Source organism: Panthera tigris, chromosome A2, assembly GCF_018350195.1.
Source record: "Panthera tigris isolate Pti1 chromosome A2, P.tigris_Pti1_mat1.1, whole genome shotgun sequence".
Lineage (NCBI taxonomy): Eukaryota > Metazoa > Chordata > Mammalia > Carnivora > Felidae > Panthera > Panthera tigris.
In genome coordinates, this window is record NC_056661.1 from 154931458 (window position 1) to 154951123 (window position 19666).

Below are 19666 nucleotides of genomic sequence, written 5' to 3' on the forward strand. Positions count from 1 at the left end.
AATATGGTAGCCATTAGGCATAGGTGACTATTAAGCACTTGAAATGTGACAAGTGCTTCTGAGGAACTGAATTTTTTAATTTTGTTTAATTATAATTAATTTTATTTTAAATAGATACGTATTGTGCGTGGTTACTATCTAGGACAACACAGCTCTAGAGGGTAGCCAGTGCCCCCGGTTGAGTGGTAAGCAAATTAGAAAGAGTCCAGAATATGTGGAAGAGTGAGAAAGCCCCAAAGGTAGGAGGTAGGGTGGGGATACCTATACTAGATATACCGAGCTCATAGTTTCCCAGGACAAAGAAGTCTTTTTTTTTTTCTTTTTTTTTTTTTTTGGTATTCTTTGTTCTCTGGAGATTGCATTGAAAAAATTACCTAATACTCCTCAAGATAAGCTGACCAAGACACCAGTGTTGATGTTTGTGATGGGAGTGTACGTGCATGTATGTACACATATGTGTGCCTCTGGCAGGTGGAATCTGGAAATTTTGAGGTGACCAGGAAGATGTTGGGAATGGGAGACCATGAGTAGGAAACGTGGATTAAGAGTGGTGTCAGGAAAGTGCATTATGTGAGATTACTCTGTTAGATATATTGATACTCTTTTCAAACATTTTGGGTGTGGGACACCTGGATGGTTCAGTCAGTTAAGTGTCTGACTCTTTATTTCAGCTCAGGTTATGGTCTCATGGTTTGTTGGTTTGAGCCCCAAGTTGGGCTCCGTGCTGGCGGTGCAGATTCTCTCTCTCCGTCTCTTTCTGCCCCTCCCTTGCTTGCACACGTGTGCTCTCTCTTTCTCAAAAACCCTTAAAAAAACACATTTTGTGTAAACAGAGTTTGGGGCAAAGTCTGACCAATCTCACAAAATGGAACCCTATAAAGAAGAAAAACAAAATGAAAAACAAACAAAAATCGTCCCTACTTTCTCAACAAGCAAGCAATTAGAATTCAAGAGCATAGCTCCAGATCATGCTTACCTTGTTGCTTATTTGCAGATACCTATGGAAAAGGACTCTATTACCTGGCCAACTTTTCCGCCAGCCAAGTGAGTGCAACTGATACTATGGGGGGTGAACAGAGTTCTGCTGGGTTAGCTGGATGCTGGATATCATAAGGGTACATAGAGTGCCTCCTTGAATCCCTTCACAGCTCATCTCGTTAATTTGCGTCTTTTCCTTCCTCTAGACTTCAGATGGACATTTGATATACTCTCAGGAAGTTTTCTGTGATTAAACCATTCGTGCTTCATCAGTAATTTATTCCAGTTCACCGAGGCACAGATGGACAGATTGTTTCTGTGTTATCTAGCCCTTCCTTGTTCCTATCTTTCCTTGGAATGGCCTGTATATTTTGTGACTTCTCTACATGTATAATATAGAATGTTCCAGATACACACACACACACACACACACACACACACACACACACACACACATGTTTATATACATACATCCATATTTATATATGAATATATATACATATATATACATCCATATATACATATATATAAATCCATATATGTGTATGTGTGTGTGTGTGTATATATATAAACATACATATCCTTATATATAAAGTTCCTGATAGCTAAGACTCTTTGTCTTCTTAGAGTTCAGGGTGAGTCTAGAGATCCTGCAGGTGCTTAGCCAATGCAAAGTTGAATGGTAGTTGGAAGCAGGAGATAGAGGGCTGAAATCATGGTCTGCTTTATCCAAGGGCACAAGATGGTGACCCTCACAGTGTCCTACTTCGTGATTTACATTTGTGCCTAAAAACGAGGTTGAGAAAAATTTAAATGGATTTTTGCCTCTGGTTTCTTTTATTCCCAATTCACAGAATACGATGCAGAGTCATATAATTTTCAACAAATATATCACCGATACAAATCCTTTGAAACTGGGCTACGTGGAGATCTGGGGAGTGGGCAGCGTCCCCATTTCCAGTGTCAGCATCTCTGCGAGCGGCATGGTGATCAGACCCACCTTCACTTATAACCCTGCATCACAGGTTTGTGCCCCGTATTTCCCAATCCTGAGACAGCCAGAGCAGTTCCTGCCTACCTCCCTTCCAAACGACCCCCTCTCCTGTAGAGCCATTTGGGAAGCCCTCCGTGTTGAGTGCATCAGCAGTAGACAGCCTGGAGGTGAAGGGAAACTTCCTGACTCATCGTCATTGGGAACTGAGAGTCTGGAGCCTTACTTGCCATGTGTGTTTTCTTGTCTGCAAATTTATATAAAGCTTTGTCTAGACTCCTTCACTCCGCCTCAGAGATCTATTTCCCAAACAGCCCAAACTACCATATTTCATCAAATATATGACACCTTCAAAGTTGCCCTATTATTTCATGTACCACGATGAAGAAAAAGAGGATTACAGAAGTATGGTGCAATGCTTTAGTATCACTTAAAATTTCTACTTTAAACACATAGAGAGTTTTGCAAACTTTCTTTAAACCAAGATTTCTATCCTTTTAATGTTAGTGATAAGACAGAGGAAAATATTGGGTAGAGACACACGGACATTGATAAATCTGCATCAAAGTAATTTAGATAAGGTAAATTCTGAACGTGAAGAAATATTAGAAATGCCTTAACCAATTTGTATCCCATGTTTTATTATGAGAATTTTATGTAAATATTTTAAATTATCATTTTATTTATTATTATGTAAAATAAAAGTATGCAGCATGAATGGGTTAAGGTATTTCCTCTGTGCTATCAGAGGCACTGGTGATACATCATTTCATAAAACTTCCTCCACTAATGTCTATGGAATTTTCTCCAAAGCTAGCAACATATTTTATACAAGTTTTCATCCTAGCACTTTCTTGATCTCACTGTCATCTGGGATTCATATTCTTTCCTAAAATAATCTTTAAGTGGTCTGTACCATCCATTCATAATACTGGTAAAAGCAATGAAGTTCATGCTTGCACAGATAATAACAACTGTCACAAGTGCTGCTTAGCTCACAGTAATTCCAAGGCTGTTGATTGCAAGACACATTCTGAGCTCATGAATGTTGTATACATGGAAAATGTGCACCTGAGGATCAATGTAGTGTGGCATTTCCAACACCTAGCCTCATGGTAAATGGGTCTTTCTTCGTGTGCTTGCTTCTTGCTTTTTCCTAGACTCTTTTTCTTTCATAATCCTTCCTGATTAAAAGGCCTGAAACAAAATTTTCCTTCTGTTTTGTATTCTTCATTCATTTCCTCATATTTGCGGCTTTCTTGTTAACCAATTGCCCCAACCTTACCAAGAGCTCATAAAGGACTTTGCCCAACTTTGTTGCTGACCAATGGACTGTTATACAAGCTAACACCTGCACCTGCAGTGACATTTATGGAAAACATTTGCCTAGAAAAAAGCTGAACCATTGGACTTTCACTGGGCAATCTCCAAGTCACTATTGGGGAACAGGAAAAGGAAGATCAAAGGAGCGTTGTGTAGAATGAAAATAAGGGCTTCTTCTCCCTTGTGTCTATGCCGTTGTGTCTCTGCAGTCATTTGTATTGCGTTATTTAGGGCCTGTTGTCTTTTCCCTGTCCCTGAACTAGTTTGGTACTCGAAGGAATCAAGAAACACCCTCCTCACCTGAACATTTGAGGGCTCCCTGACAGCAATGCATTGTGAAAGTGGACCATAGCCTTGTACCTGATTTGCTTGAGTGCAGGAAGTTTCAATCACCAGATACCCTCTACTTTTCCTTTTGGTTCCCAACAGGTGTTAAGCATTGATATGACCAGCATAGACATCAGCCTCCATAAGTTCGTTTCACTGACGTGGAGAAGCACTCTGAATTTTTAGAGCAAGATACTGATGATGAACAGCTTTGAAACTACTTATACTTCATGCCCATAAGATTATTGTGTGGTGTTAATTGGCTCATGCCCAGTACGGGTAAAGTATTTTATTAATTTTGTTATGTATTTTGTCTGTGTCTTAGCTCTGTGGGAAAAGCCATAGGGAAGTATTGGAAATCTGTGAGTTGTCTGACTGTTCCTGTGTGATTAACATGGTAATGATGGCTCATCACACAATATCCCCTGAAGATGCACTGGGTCCATGGTGAAGTTGCACGTATGTGTGTATATATGTGTGTAATCAGGGAATGGGCCCCACTCTTGCTAAATACACAAGAAAAAGCTTGCCAGGTCAGTTCCAGGCCCTAGGGTTGACTAAGGCCTCAAGAAAGTATCAAGAAAGAACATCCGCTTGTTGGTTATAGGGAGAAGGGAGTAATAGCATGACATAAGGGAAAGGAAAGGTCAGCAGGAAAGGTGAGAGGAAACAGAAGATGGTGATAAAAACAATCCTCACATGTAAGAAGAAAACGCAAAAATCTCAGGAATAGTTAGCCTCATGGGGAGGAGGAAGGAAGGAGCCTACTCACGTGAAAGCGGGGAGATGGGGTGGGGTGGGGGGACACTTAACATATGGGAAGTGGGGTGAGGATGAGATTTCAGCAGGCAAAGCTGAGGGAGGGAGTTTGAACGTAAAAAATGTAACTTATTTTTGCAGTGGTGTGCTTTGAAATGTGTAAAATTATTTCTTTGCTCTGTGCCTAACATACATAACCACAGTTCACACAAACGCATGCAACTTAAATGCCAGAGAAAAATAAAACAAGCAAATTTACAAGAAATTTTGAACTTTGTGACATTTTTACCTTGGGTAACCTCCCTTTGGGGTTAAGTCTTCTTGTTTGGCAAGCCCTTGTAAGTTGGTCTTGTTCTCCTTGGCATCAGAGTTCCTGGAGTCTAACCAACCAATGAGATGATCAGATCTGTGATTATCCACACTTTCCCTCACACCTCCAGCATCGGGTATTCATGAGATTGAGGTGTGTGGTAGCATGTACATGAGGGGTTGTTGCTGTTTTACTCATCACAGCAGTTGCTATATCTGGTAAAATGTCAACCGGGAAAAACAGAATTTGCAACCCTATGGGTTATAACATGAGATGATTAAAATTTGGGGTAAAATAATTACATATTAATATTCAACAGAGATGTTTACTTTTGGTATTCCTTGAAAATGAGTGTGTTGGAAACGAGTATGTTTACTTCCCTAAGTCTTTCTTTCTCTTTTTTGTTTTAAAACACCAAGAGGCCAGAGTCTGCTTCTGCACTCATGTATCAGTGCCTGTCTAAGGTTAGAGAAAATGATATTGTTAAATTGGCTTAATGTTCTAATTAGCCAAATAAGGGGCTCTTGGGTGAGGACTTGAGCTAATTATGCAGCTAGAGAAACATGGAAAGATACAATGAGACTTCTTTGATCAGAAAGATGGGATGCTCAGGGCACCTGGGTGGCTCACTTGGTTGAGCCTCTGACTCTTGATTTCAGCTTTGGTTGTGATCTCATGGTCATGGGATCAAGCCCCCCTCCAGTTCCATGCTGGAGTCTGATTTGGATTCTCTTTATCCCTCTCTCACTGCTCCTTCCGCCATAAAATATATATATATACAGGGGTGCCTGGGTGGCTCAGTCAATTGAGTATCCAACCTCAGCTCAGGTCATGATCTCATGGTCCGTGAGTTCGATCCCTGCATTGGGCTCCATGCTGACAGCTCAGAGCCTGAAGACTGCTTCTGATTCTGTGTCTCCCTCTCTCTCTCTGCCCCTTCCCCACTCACAGTCTCTCTGTCTTGAAAAATAAACATTAAAAAAAATAAAAACAATATGGGATGCTCAACATCACTCATCATCAGGGAAAAACAAATCAAAACTGCAATGATATACCACCCCACACCTGTTGAATGGCTAAAATTAACAACATAAACAACAGGTGTTGGCGAGGATGCTGAGAAAGGGGAAACTTCTTGCACTGCTGGTGGGAATGCAAACTGGTGCAGCCACTCTGGAGAACAATATGGAGTTTCCTCAAAAAACTACAACTAGAACTACCCTACGATCCAGCAATTGCATTATTAGGTATTTACCCAAAGGATACAAAAATACAGATTCAAAGGAGTACATGCAACCCAATGTTTATATCATTATCAACAATAATCAAACCATGGAGAGAGCCCAAATGTCCATCAACTGATAAATGGAGAAAGAAGATGTGGTAGATATATGCAGTGGAATATTACACAGCCATCAAAAAGAATTAAAACTTAGCCATTTGCAATGATATGCATGGAGCTAGAGTGTATTATGCCAACGAAAATAAGTCAGTCCGAGAAAGACAAATATCACACGACTTCACTCATGTGGAATTTAAGAAACAAAACAAATGAACATAAGAGAAGCAGGACAAAAAGAGAGAGGGAAGCAAACCAAAAGAGACTCTTAGAACAATCTGAGGGTTGACGGAGGGAAGGGGGTGGCAGGATGGACTCGATGGCAGATGGGCATTAAGGAGGACACTTGTTGGGATGAGCACTGGGTGTTGAATGTAAGTGGTGAATCACTGAATTCTACTCCTGAAAACAGCGTTGCCCTGTATGTTAACTAAAATAAATTTTAAGACATATGGGAAACTTGTTAGCTATCCTCTAATCCACCTAGGAAGGCTACGAGGAGCAAAGCATCATTCACTTAATATTTGAGAAATATTTTTATGTTATCATCAAGGACATCTTGGTAGGAGTTAGCTCTGGCTGCCACTGAAAACTCAAGAAGAGGATTTCTGTTAGAGAATCATGATCACCACATCCGGGAGTGAGGCTGAACACAGTTGTAGTGTCATCAACCCCACTGGCAGTCTGCTGAGACCTATGAAAGCCCTCTGAAGAATGATGTTCTTAGAGGCATAAAATAAAATGCATACCATTTTAAAGGAATCCTGGGCTGCCTGGGTGGCTCAGTCAGTTAAGCATCCGACTTTGGCTCAGGTCATGATCTCACAGTTCGTGAGTTTGAGCCCCGCATCGGACTCTGTGCTGACAGCTCAGAGCCTGGAGCCTGCTTTGGATTCTGTGTCTCCCTCTCTCTCTGCCCCTCCCCTGCTCATGCTCTCTCTCTCTCTCTCTCTCTCAAGAATAAATATTAAAAAAATATTTAAAGGAATCCTAATATATTAAAATACATTTATATGAATATTTTTAAAATTTAATATAGTAACACATGAGGAATTTTTAAATTATCACACTATATAATAAGATTGAGCCATGGGCTTCATAATATCATAATTTCCATGTGATGATCAGCATAAGCAATGTTTTGAGATATCTGCTACAATTTCATAATGTGATATGAAAATATCTGTGATTCTGTTTTGACTCATGTACTGCTGAAACTGCTGTGCTGTGCTATCCACATTTATAATGTAAGAAAATGCTAAATTTCAGTTAGAAATTAGTGAAAAAAGATGTATTTTTTCCCATCAATGCTTGCAGATTCCCTAAGTTATACCCCTTGGAGTTCTGGGGACCCCAGTTCAAGAATTCCTAGATTAAGGCACATCTGCTTCCCAGACTTCAGTTTAGCAACTCGGTCCCTTGTACCTGTAACAACTTTAAGTGTTCCCAGGCCTCAGTCGCTCACTTGTCTCTTGAATTCATTCATTCTTTTGGCTTTTAAATAGCCAGTTCCTTAAGGACATGAAGACCTTTAGTCTAGGACTGAAAAGATTCTCAGCAGCTCCGAGAAGGGGGTCAGTGAAGGAAAGGATCTGCAGCTCCCTTGATTCTCTGAGCAGAGTTGTCCTTCTGTAGGTAGAAGGTTGCATCCTGCCTCACCCCATTGCAAGTGTTTCGTCCACTGGTCGAGCATTTTCTTTTTCTTTCAGTTGCGTGAGAACTCAGAAGCAATATTTAGGGTCCAGAGACTTGGTTGGGTCACTTTGTCTCTCTGGGATCATGTTTCTTCATCGGCTGGTGTCAGAGTAAAGCTGTGATTTCCAAATTCTCCAAAGGGGCTCTGCATTGCTCTCTGGAAGAGGGAAGAAGGCGGATTGGCAGGGATCTGAGCTCCCCACCCTGGCTTCAGTTATTTCATTCAATTACATACTGGAATTACATCTGAATAAAGAATTTTAAGGGGTGCCTGGGTGATGCTCAGTCGGTTGAGCATCTGACTTGGTTTTGGCTCAGGTCATGATCTCATAGTCATGGGTCGAGCTCTGCATCAGACTCCATGCCGAGCATGGAATCTGCTTGGGATTCTCTCTCTCTCTCTCTCTCTCTCTCCCTCCCTCCCTCCCTCCCTCCCCTCCTCCCTCCCTCTGCCTCTCTCTCACTCACATGTCCTCTTCTCTCTCTCTCTAAACAATAAAAAAATGAATTTTACATATATATGTAATATACATATATACTTAACATATAAAAAATATATAATATGTACTTAAAATCTTTATCCTAGTGGAATATACATACCCTCATATACATTTTATATATCATATTTATGTAAGAAGTTTGAAAATCAGTATGCCAGATAAGCAGTCCACAAATATTTTGGTCCCAGAACCTGTTTATACTCTTAAAAATTATTGAGGATTCCAAGAGCTTTTGTTCATGGGGTTAGATCTATTGATATTTTTTATAGCTATTGATATTTATTATATTAAAACTTAAAATAGTTAATTGTACACCCAAAACTAATGTTATACTGTATGTTAACTAACTGGAATTCAAATAAAAACTTTAAAATGTTAAAATAGTTATATTTTCCAAAGAAAATTAGAAGAATTGCATTTTTACATTTTTGGAAATCTCTTTAAAATCTGGTTTAATAGAAAAAGATACCAAAACCTCAAATATGCTTCTACATTCAACCTTTTGTGATATCACATGTTATATAGTCTCTTGAAAATTTCACTGTACACTTAGGAAAGAAAGAGAGTGAGAAAGGCAAATATGTTCTTAGTGTTTTTTATGAAAATAGTTTTACCTCACACACACCCTGAAGAGGTCTCAAAGACCTCCCAGAGGTTGGTCTCCAGAGCATACTTTAAGAACCACTTCAGAGGTTCCTCAAAAAGTTACAAATAGAACTACCCTAGGACCCAGCAATTGTGCTACTAGGTATTTACCCAAAGGATACAAAAAATACTAATTCGAAGGGATACATGTACCCAGATGTTTATAGCAGCACTATCAACAATAGCCAAATTATGGAAAGAGCCCAGATGTCCACTGACTGATGAATGGATAAAGAAGAAGTGGTATATATATACACAATGGAAAATTACTCAGCCATACAAAAGAATAAAATCTTGCCATTTGCAAAGACATGGATGGAGCTAGAGAGTACAATGTAAGCGAAATAAGTCAATCAGAGAAAAAACAAATACCATATGATTTCACTCATGTGTGGATTTTAAGAAACCAAACAAATGAACACAGGGGAAAAAGAAAGAAGAAAACCAAGAAACAGACTCTTACCTGTGAAGAACAAACTGATGGTTACCTGAGGGGATGTGGGTAGGGAGATGGATGAAATAGGTGATGGGGATTAAGGAGGGCCCTTGTCATGATGAACACCTGGTATTGTGTGGCAGTGAATGACTACATTTTACACCTGAAACTAATATTACACTGTATTTTAACTAACTGGAATTTACATAAAAACTTGGGAAAGAAGTAAGAATCACTACACCTGGAGCCATATATATTTGTGGCTACCTTGAGGCAGACCCAGCAACATGGACCTACACTTGCAACTCCTGGCAAGCTATTAGCAGAAAGGTTGGAGTCTTTTTGAGATATTCTCTTCCCCAGAGATCACATAATGTCACTTTATGTCTTTGTAGGTATGTCAAAATAAAGAAAGAGCCATCTGAAACCCTTTCACTAAAAGAGGAAGAAATTCATTCCATTTCTTATTGAAAGCATCCTTATGGGGTGCCTGGGTGGCTCAGTCAGTTAAGCGTCCGACTTCAGCTCAGGTCACGATCTCGCGGTCTGTGAGTTCGAGCCCCGCGTCGGGCTCTGGGCTGATGGCTCAGAGCCTGGAGCCTGCTTCCGGTTCTGTGTCTCCCTCTCTCTCTGCCCCTCCCCCATTCATGCTCTGTCTCTGTCTGTCTTAAAAATAAATAAACGTTAAAAAAAATAAAAAAATAAAAGCATCCTTATTATAACATTACTTAACATAAATACCTACAAAGACAAGGCTGTGTGGGCCCCGGCAGATATGTGTCTGCAACATTCCCTTCTTGTCAATGCAGCAGTATCACTGAGATTTTTGCATCTTGTCTTGGAGGATGGTGCTTTGAAAGTTAAGGGTGATACATATTGTTGGTTTCTGACTTGGCCATTCAATCATCAGCTTGCTTTGATCACTTTATAAGTTCTGCCAGGAGCTAACTTCACCACGCTTTCTTGCTAAGAAACAACTGGAAGATACTGGTCACATGCTTGTTTTTTCCCTTCAAAATGTCTCTTTTTCATTGGTCGACACAAGCGTGTGGCCCAGTACCTTCCAGTTGCTAGTAAGCAAGAAGGGATGGCAAAGTGAGCTAATTTCTGCACTTCAGGAAACGGAGGCTAGCTGTGGTTGTTGGTCAACACTGTAATGTAAATGATGTCATAAATGAGCATGGGATATGAGGAGCCAAGAGTAAAGTATCACACAAAGAATAGAATGACCTTGTGTAGCAATAAATCTCCTTTCCTAATCTCTTGCCAAGATATCGTCCCAACTTGAAGTGAGATCCTGGTACATTTTCAAACAAAGGCCCTGTTTTACTGGAATGAAAGATAAGGTAGATATCTCATTTCTGAAGTTCATCAGGGTAGAAACCAAGTTTCTGTGTGTGTGTGTGTGTGTGTGTGTGTGTACTTGCCATACATTGAGCATTTGAAGGAAACATGGACTGCTCTGTCTACTATATTACTTATGGATCTTAGATGCCATTAAAAGATGGCATGCCCTCATATTTTGTTATATATAGGATATGCAGTCTCCTACACATACTATATACCCTCATATATTGCTGGTGGGGATGTAAAATGTTGCCTGGAATTTTACATTTTGGAAAACAGTTCTGGAATTCTTCATAAAGTTAAGGACGGAGCTCCCATATGATCCTGAAATTTCACTCCAAGGTATATCCCGAAAGAATTGAAAATATATATCCACACAAAAACTTGTACATGCATGTTCAGAGCAGCATTGCTCATATAGCCGAAAAGTATAAACAACCCAAATGTACATCAACTGATGAGTATATAAACAAAATGTATTCATACAATGATATGACCCAGCCTTAGAAAGAAATAAGGTACTGATACCTGAGGGTGTCTAATACCTACAACAACATGGTGGAATTGTGAAAACATTATGCCAAGTGACAGAAGCCAGACACCAATGGTCATACATTGTATGATTCTATTTATATGAAATGTTTGGAATAGGCAAATCCATAGAGATAGAAAGTAGATCAGTGGTTGCAGGGATGGAGAAGAGGAGAATGGGGAATAACCACAGATGAGTGATATCTTCCTTTTGGGATGATGAAAATGTTCTGGAAGAAGATAGCGGTGATGGTTGCAAAACTCTGTGAATATACAAAAAACCACTGAGTTGTATACTTTGAAAGGGTAAATGTCATGGTATGTGATATATTTCAATAAAAACCCACATTGGCTAGCTTAAGAAGAAAAAAAAATTTTTTTTGAAGATATTAGTGACTCATTGAAAGTCCAAGAGGGCTAAGAGTGTCAGGTTTGTAGGCTATGTGGCTAGGAACAATAGTCTTATTACCAAGTGGGGGATTCCATTGTCCTTAGCCTATGTCCAGCAGCCTGTACTTTCAATACTGGGCATAGGATGCCACTAGGTTGCCTGTCCCTACTGCCTCCGAAACAATGTCTCTTCACCATCCTGGATGCCACATGATACCTCCTTCTCTCCACCGTCTTCTGGGTCACAGGCACACCTCATTGGCCCAGCACAGGCCAGTTGCCTCTACCTTGGCTGAAAGGGAGATTGTGAAAGAGAATTTCTAGCCTTTTCCTTGGGGAGGCAGAATTCCCAAGATGCAAAGTGCTTTAAATATTAGAAGTTTTTTTTTTTTTAAATACCCATCAGTCAAAGAGCATGATAAATTTCCAGTGAAGGTGTCTTCTCACTTCAATATTATATAATTTCTACTTTAATGGTGCTTCTTTTATTTAGAATAATTGGTGGGAACACTTATTCAAATTAATGGATGGGCACCTGGGTGGCTCAGTCAGTTAAACACCCAACTCTTTATCTCAGCTCAGGTCATGATCTCATGGCTTGTGAGACTGAGCCCCACATGAGACTCTGCACCATCAGTGCTTGGGATTCTCTCTCTCCTCTCTCTCTCTCTGCTATGCTTATACATGTGCACGCTCTCTCATTCCCTCTCTCTCTCTCAAATAAATCAACTTGAAAAAAAGTGGAAAGCTGAGTTATGCAAGAGAACTTTGGGTGGCAAAATGGAGAAAGGAACAATGTAGTGAAGCAAAAGCTATTCATTTTTTCACTTACATATTCAACGAATGGCCATATATTTAAAACTATCTATGAAAGTTAGGCTAAGCACAGGAGACACAAATACAAAAGTGAAGATCCAGCTCCTGAGCTCTTTAGGCGACATGGACAGTCAAGCAAGTATAATGTGACAAGCAAAGTAATTGGATATTAACAGGAACACAGAAGAGGCACAACTATTAGAATAAAACCCCACCTTCCTCTTTTATTAACAAACGGAGCTCACTCTAAGTCCCAGGGAAAGCAAGGGCCATTTTATGGTCAATTGGAAAACCCTCCTCTCCTCCAATCACCGTCAAATTTACAGGGCAATAAATCAATCCTAGCAGAAGCTGGCTACATCAACCTAGTCACCTTTGCTCAGTGCTCCTCAAGAACCACCAAGGGATAGACATAGCAAATAAAGGGATACGGCTATGAGGTGAGTACTTTTCTCCATGCATGTGGTGTTTTGAGTAAGTAGTGTTCCTTTTTTCTTTTAAATGTCCCTGTCTCCTCTGCAAAATGATCTGAACAACTCACACTTTTCTTTTGGACCTGATATTTTCTTCCTTTTCCAGAGACCATGAGGAGTGGGAATGAGATAGTGCATGAAGTCACAGGCTGACTGGAGAGATTGTGTGTGTGTGTGTGTGTGTGTGTGTGTGTGTGTGTGTGTGTGTAACAGACAGGGAGGGTTGAATCCAAGATGTTACTCTCTCACTGGAAGAAAACTCTCACTGGGAGCTTCCTTCTGGAAGTTGGCTAAAAGTGCCGTGGATTAGATGTACAATGAATGCATCTCTTTGGGCAGGGAGGGAAATGGTATACAATCATTAAGGTTTTTAATCATAGTCTGGATTTTAATTATTCTAAAATTCTGTTTGATGAAAAGTGGCTCTGGGTAGGGAGGGTTTCTGAGTAGGAAAGACTTTCTACCTTTTGGAATCCCCACCTACCCACTTGCTGGCAGGATGGCAGTAGTCCCTGAGGCAGGAAAATGCCTAGGGTTGTCCTCAGAGGATCCTGAACTTCCAGAGCCTGCTCCCCTGGGAGGTGTTGAGCCTGCTCCCCTGGGAGGATTCAGAAGCTGTGGAAGAGGCATGTGCCTTGAGTTTGTAGAGGCTGGGAAGCAAAGTTTCCTCATGGAGAGACACAGTGCTTGGAGAAGGGAAGCTGAGTGACAGATAGAGTGTTTGCTGTGGTAGTGAGTCATGGGCTCTGTGTATAAGAAACAAAGTCATGTACTGTGTGAGCACATGGGGTGGGTCTCTCAGACTTCTTTCACTGCCTGAAATTTCACCATTGGAGATCCAGCCTCTAGATCTGTAAGCTGTACAGTCCAGGAGACATTGTGGAGAGAGTGAGAACACTCAAGGACTGGTTTAAGAAGCAGAGCCTCAGTGTTTGCCTCAGTTACACCACTAACCATGGTTAGGCACAATTCCTTAACATTGACATAAGATGGGCATCATGTTGCCTGCCTGGTCAACTTCAATGTAGGGGTATCATGGGAATATAATAACATGATATATATCTTACAGGGATTAGAGTAAACCTTTGAAGAGTTTAGAGGAGAGATGCCTGATAGATTTAGGCTAATATGAAAAGATAGTTAATAAACTCCACCTTCAATCCCAAGCCTCAATCCTAACTCCCTGCAACCCATGGCAAATTATTTGTAGATCCTTGCTCCTTACCTCCATTTCAAAATTAAGGTGCTTTTTTGCTTGTCTTTTTACACATTAACCAAAGCCTGTCTCAATTAAAAAATGAAGCTATACAGGTATGAAAATACTTACAGAAATGGTCATGGCATTGGGCCAGGGCTGAGAAGAACAGGGGTACAGGGAAATGCAAAGTTAAAAGAGAGGTGAAGTTAAAAAAAAAAGTAATAAATTCTTTGTTCACCTGGATTTATAGATTATTACTACATAGTTGTTGGTTTGGTATAGCTGCAACATAGGGGAGAGAAGAGGCAGAGCGGCGGGCATAGGAGATGTCATGAAGACCTGTGAATACAAAGCTAAAACATTTATATTTTATTTGGGAAACCACTGAGGACTTGAATAGAGGAAAACTAAATGACCCCATTTGTGCAGAAGAAAGAGCAATCCATCTGCAGAGAGGAAGCAGGGAGCCAGGAGGAAGCAGTGGTCACAGTTCAGGCCAGAAATGATGGCCTGACTAAAGCATTTCCAGTAGGGATGGAGAGGAAGAAATAGATTTGAAAGATATTGGGAAAGGAGTCTGACTGAACTGGTGACTGGCTGGAAGGACTAAAAAAAAAAAAAGAGGAGTCAAAAAATTTACTTAGGTTTTTGACAAAATTGTGATTCTGTTCTTCAAGATCTTAATCATGTTAGGAGAGGCCAACTGGGCAGAATTGGCATAGGCTGGGACTGGGGTGTGGGGAGAGATGAGTGCAGGTTTAAGCATGCTGAATTTGGTGAAGTGTGTGGGGCATCCAGGTGAAACATCTAATAGGTGGTTGCACACATGAATCTGAATCTCTGAGCTAGAAATACAGATTACATTGTCCTCTGTTATATGAAGTCATGAGTCGTGGAGCTTGCTAAAGGAGAAAGGATAGTGGACCTATGTTGAAAATGTGGGACATATCAATAGTTAATGAAACAAGGGACTAAAAGGAAATTGAAGAGGAACCAGAAACATGGGTGAAAACCAAGATTGAATGATAATCAAAAAATCCAACCATGGGGAAATTGAAAGAGGAGGAAGTGGTTGATAGTGCTGGATGTTTAAGAGAGTGCCCATTGTATTCAGCAGCTAAATCCCTGGTGACCTTGACAGGAGGAGTTTCCTTGGAATACAGGAAACAGAGGGCATGCCAGTATTATACAAGGAAACTAATACAGGCAGGGTGGAATTATCTTTTTGGAAAGTTATTTGTGGAAGGAAAAAGAAAGTTACGATGGTACCTAGAGAAGAACACAGAATCATCACCAGAGTTTAGGGCAACTTGGGATATACTTTTGAGGGGGAAAGAACACATTCAGAGGGAAAGGTTGATAATTCAAGAAAGAGGAAGGATAATTGGTGGAATAAGATTTTTGAGAAATTCATAGTGTGTGAGATCTATAGGAGAGATACAAGGGTTATGCTTAGACAAGAGGATGGAAAACTCTTCCACTGAGAAGAGGGGAAAGGATAAGAATTTATCTAGATGTAGATAATTTTTATAGAAAAGCTTGGGTTGAGAAGCAGGGAGACAAAATAGTTTCTGTAAACTAGTTGTTTTGTTTGTGATGTTGGAGATGATTGGACTGAGAGTAGCAAACAGCATAGGTGACAAAGGTTGGAGCTTGAAAACAAGGATCAATATTTGAAATTCCCCCTAAGAGAAATGAGAGAAAGTGGCAAGATTGTCAGTCAGCATGAAGGTTCAGCATATTTGTCAGATTATGAACCCAGTGGCATCTACATTGGGCTGAGTGCATAAACCCAGAAGGGAGAAGTTTGGATCAATGGCTTCATCGTATAGATTCAGTTAGCAGATAAGGGAACAAGGAAGATGTGGGAAATAATAGCTATTGAGGCCTCCATCGGGGAAAGACGGTAGCCAGGCGGGACTAAGAAATTAAGAGGGAAGGGAACACAACAGAAGCCTCAATGTGATCAAAGAATAAGGAAACAGTGTAATGAGAAGGTAAAAGGGCATGAGCTTCTGCCCAGGAAATAGGAAGTAGAGGCTAAGAGTTCAGAAGTGGACCAATTCTGAGGGGTGATAAGTTCCAGGGAATAGCCAATATGCAGGGGTAGTAAGAAGCGTAGTGATGGTAAAGAGTCAGCCAAGGAATGACATGGTGAAGGCTGTCATGGAATTGTGAGGCATAGATATAATGTGAGGTTTACTATAATTAGAGCAGAAGAATGAGAGTAACTCCAGAATCTGACTTCATTTTGTAGATGGAGAAATGCACATCCAAATAGCTAAAATGCCCATCTGTTGGTATGCAAGCCAGGACAAGAATTGAACTTCTTTGGTTCCCAGTTCATTACACACCCTAATACACCAAATATTTCAAAACATGGGTCTATGCATGATCAACAGGGCTACTGTGAGCCACCAAATTTATATGGGTTTGTGTGCTGTGATCACGCAAACAAGCATTGTGCTGGAGATCAGAATTAGGTTCATTTTTGTTGCAAGAGTCTTAACAGGTTTAGTCACTTCTGAACAATTAAACTCCTTACCATCATGGTATAGGAAGTGGAATAAGATGACTAGAATTCAGGTTTTCTTACTTTTTCCCTCCCTGAGTGTACCCTCTTCTCTACTGCCCAGGATGGGTGTGAGGATCAAAGTAGCATCTAGAAGGGCTTTGTGAGCCACCTTAAACCCTCATCTCTCTCCTCTACTCCATTCCACTCCTCCCTTCCTCCAGTTCTTTACGTCTGGTATATTCTCTCCTTGGACAATACTCAATCCCTCTGCAGACAAAAAAGACAGGAGGCTTAGAGGTGTTAGACGCACAGACTAGAGTTCATTGTAAACACTGTAATGGATGGAAACCAATATTCCCTTGATTATATAAAGAGGAATGCTTATAATCAAGTCATCTTGCGAATGAGTTCACATTCTAATCATGATGCCTATCTTTTGGATTGATGGGGTTTGTGGTTTGCTTAAATGCCATTATCTGTGTCCGTCTAGATGGCAAGGAATCTGAGTGTGTTGGAAGTCCTTCTGATCATCTTCTTCCTAACTATACTCGCCTTAGATATCTTCTTGATGCTTTTGGTGTTGGGAAATCCTTCAGGTAAGGAAGATGCTTGTTGCTTTGGGGTTGGAAGGATTGGTAAAGAAAGTCCTCTCTGGTTGCCAAAGCCATCATTATATTTCTTCACTGTTCAGCATGGCACCACATTGCATTATTCAAAATCCACATCCACAACTAATTTAAGTCAATTTTCAAAAGACAAGTGTTCTTTTTCTATAGCAAATGCCTTAATGATAGTGATGTTCAGGATCTTCTGATGAAAGTCTCATTTGATGAAAATTTAACAAGATGCAAAATTAGGCTCATTGGATTTCTGTCCTTCAATCCAGTCATGAAGCCTTCAAAGAGAAAGAACAGTTGAGGTAACAGTGCCAAATCCCATTACATCACGGAAAAGGAAATTAAGTTACAGGCAACTTGAGGGCTGATTAACTTGGCCTAAATAGATCTATTATAATTAGCTTCCAGCCCATATTCTGATTGAAATAACTATGATTTCTTCATCAATACCTTTGAAACTGTTCTCTCTCACACAGAAGCCTCAAACGGAATGCCCTCTCCTTCATGAACACATGATACTCTAAATAATAAAATAATAGTGTGTAATACAAAACCCTAGCCCTAATTAAAACAGAATTTGAGGTTTATTTTGCCTGATGAAGTTCACTTTCTAAATGTAGGTTAGGTGTGCATTGAAAAGAAATTGTGCTGAGAGCAGAGCCTACCTACTCAATCTGTTTTCACCACTGTCCACAGTAAACATTAGGGCACTTTCTAGGAACAGTTATGTCTTTGAAAGAAGATTTGAAAACCATGGATATAAACTGTTTTTAGCCTATTATTACCTTTTCCCTAGAAAACTTTTTTTGAGTATCAAGTCCCATGATATTACTATCCAATATACATGAATAAGTAGTTTCTCTTAGTTAAAATAAAACTACATCTTCACACCTGCATTTTTACCCTAAATCACACTCTAATTCACGCAGAATAGTTTCACTTTTAACTGTTGTATATACTGGGCTTCTCTCGAGATGCTTTTTGAAGATATGTTTACATGAATTGAAAAGGAGGTTTTTTAATTTAATTTTTTTTGTTGTGGTAAGAACACTTACCATGAGATCTACTCTCTTAATAGATTCTTAAGTGTACGATACAGTATTGTTATTGCATAATGTTGTACATCAGATCTGTAGAACTTATTCATCTTGCCTAACTGAAACTTTATACATGTTGATTAAGAACACCCCATTTCCTCCTCCCCCCAGGCCCTGGCACCCATCATTCTATTCTTTGCTTCTGTGAATTTGACTATTTTAGATACGTCCTATAAATGGAATCATACAGCATCTGTCCTTCTGTAACTGGCGTATTTCACTTAGCACAATGTCCTCCAGATTCATCCATGTTGTTGAAAAAACCAGATTTCCTTCTTTATTTTATGCCTGAATAATATTCTGATACACACACACACACACACACACACACACACACACACCCCACATTTGATTTATCCATTCATTGGTTGATGGACTCTTGGATTGTTTTCACATCTTGGTTATTGTGGATAGCACTGCAATAAACATGAGAATGCTTATATCTCTTTGATATTTTTATTTCCATTCTTTTGAATTATTCAATCATGCTGATAGCAGAAGTTGGATTGCTGGATCGTATGGTGGTTCTATTTTTAATTTTTTGAGGGCCCTCCATACTGTTTTTCCCACAGTGGCTGCACCAGTTTGCATTCCCACCATTAGCATACAGGCGTTTCCTATTGCTCCCATTCTCATCAACACTTCTACCTTTTATTTTGTTTTTTAGATTTTATTGTTAAGTAATCTCTACATCCCAAATGGGGCTCAAATTTACAACTCTGAGATCAAGAGTCACATGCTCTACTGACTGAGCCAGCAAGATATCTCTTGTTTTCTTTATAATAGCCATCCTAAGATGTGAAGTGATATGTAACTGTGGTTTTGATTTAAACTTCCCTGATGATTAGTGACATTGAGCATCTTTTCTGTTTGCCATTTGTGTGTCTTTAGAGAAATGCTTATTCTAGTCATTAGCCCATTTTTTAATCAAGTTATTGTTTTTCATTTTGGTTTTACTGTTGTGTTGTAGGAGTTCCTTATGCATTTTAGAATTTTGCCCATTTTCAGATAGAAGGTTTGCCGATATTTTCTCCCATTTCTTATGTAAACTTTTCACTCTGTTGATAGGTTCCTTTGGTATCCAGAAGCTTTTTAGTTTGATGTAGTCCCTCTTGTCCATTTTGGCTTTTGTTGCCTATGCTTTTGAGATCATATCCATAAAATCATTGCCAAGACCAATCTCATGAAGTGTTTCTCATATGTTTTCTTCTAGGAGTTTTACAGTTTCAAGGGTCTTACTTTTAAGTCTTCAATCCAATTTTAAAATAAAATTTTTTTAAATATATATACACACAACTGTAGAGCCATAAAGGTAGGAGAGTTGTTTTGAGGTCTTTTTTGAATAGAAACAAAAGGCACTAAAGGGTACCTATTATGTC

The 19666-nt window shown here is 39.7% G+C and overlaps 2 protein-coding genes across 3 annotated transcripts in view; both read left to right on the plus strand.

The window, feature by feature from the left end:
• Positions 1 to 4933, plus strand: part of MGAM (maltase-glucoamylase) — a 96535-nt gene extending 91602 nt beyond the window's left edge. For both annotated transcript variants that reach the window (XM_042973967.1, XM_042973969.1), the window contains exons 46-48: positions 995 to 1044; positions 1833 to 2003; positions 3722 to 4933. In XM_042973967.1, coding sequence (XP_042829901.1) covers positions 995 to 1044; positions 1833 to 2003; positions 3722 to 3805 — 305 coding nt within the window. In that variant the 3' untranslated portion in view covers positions 3806 to 4933. The remainder of the gene's footprint in view (positions 1 to 994; positions 1045 to 1832; positions 2004 to 3721) is intronic.
• Positions 3826 to 19666, plus strand: part of MGAM2 (maltase-glucoamylase 2 (putative)) — a 94336-nt gene continuing 78495 nt past the window's right edge. The window contains exons 1-2 of the mRNA XM_042973964.1: positions 3826 to 3898; positions 17064 to 17169. Coding sequence (XP_042829898.1) covers positions 17064 to 17169 — 106 coding nt within the window. The 5' untranslated portion in view covers positions 3826 to 3898. The remainder of the gene's footprint in view (positions 3899 to 17063; positions 17170 to 19666) is intronic.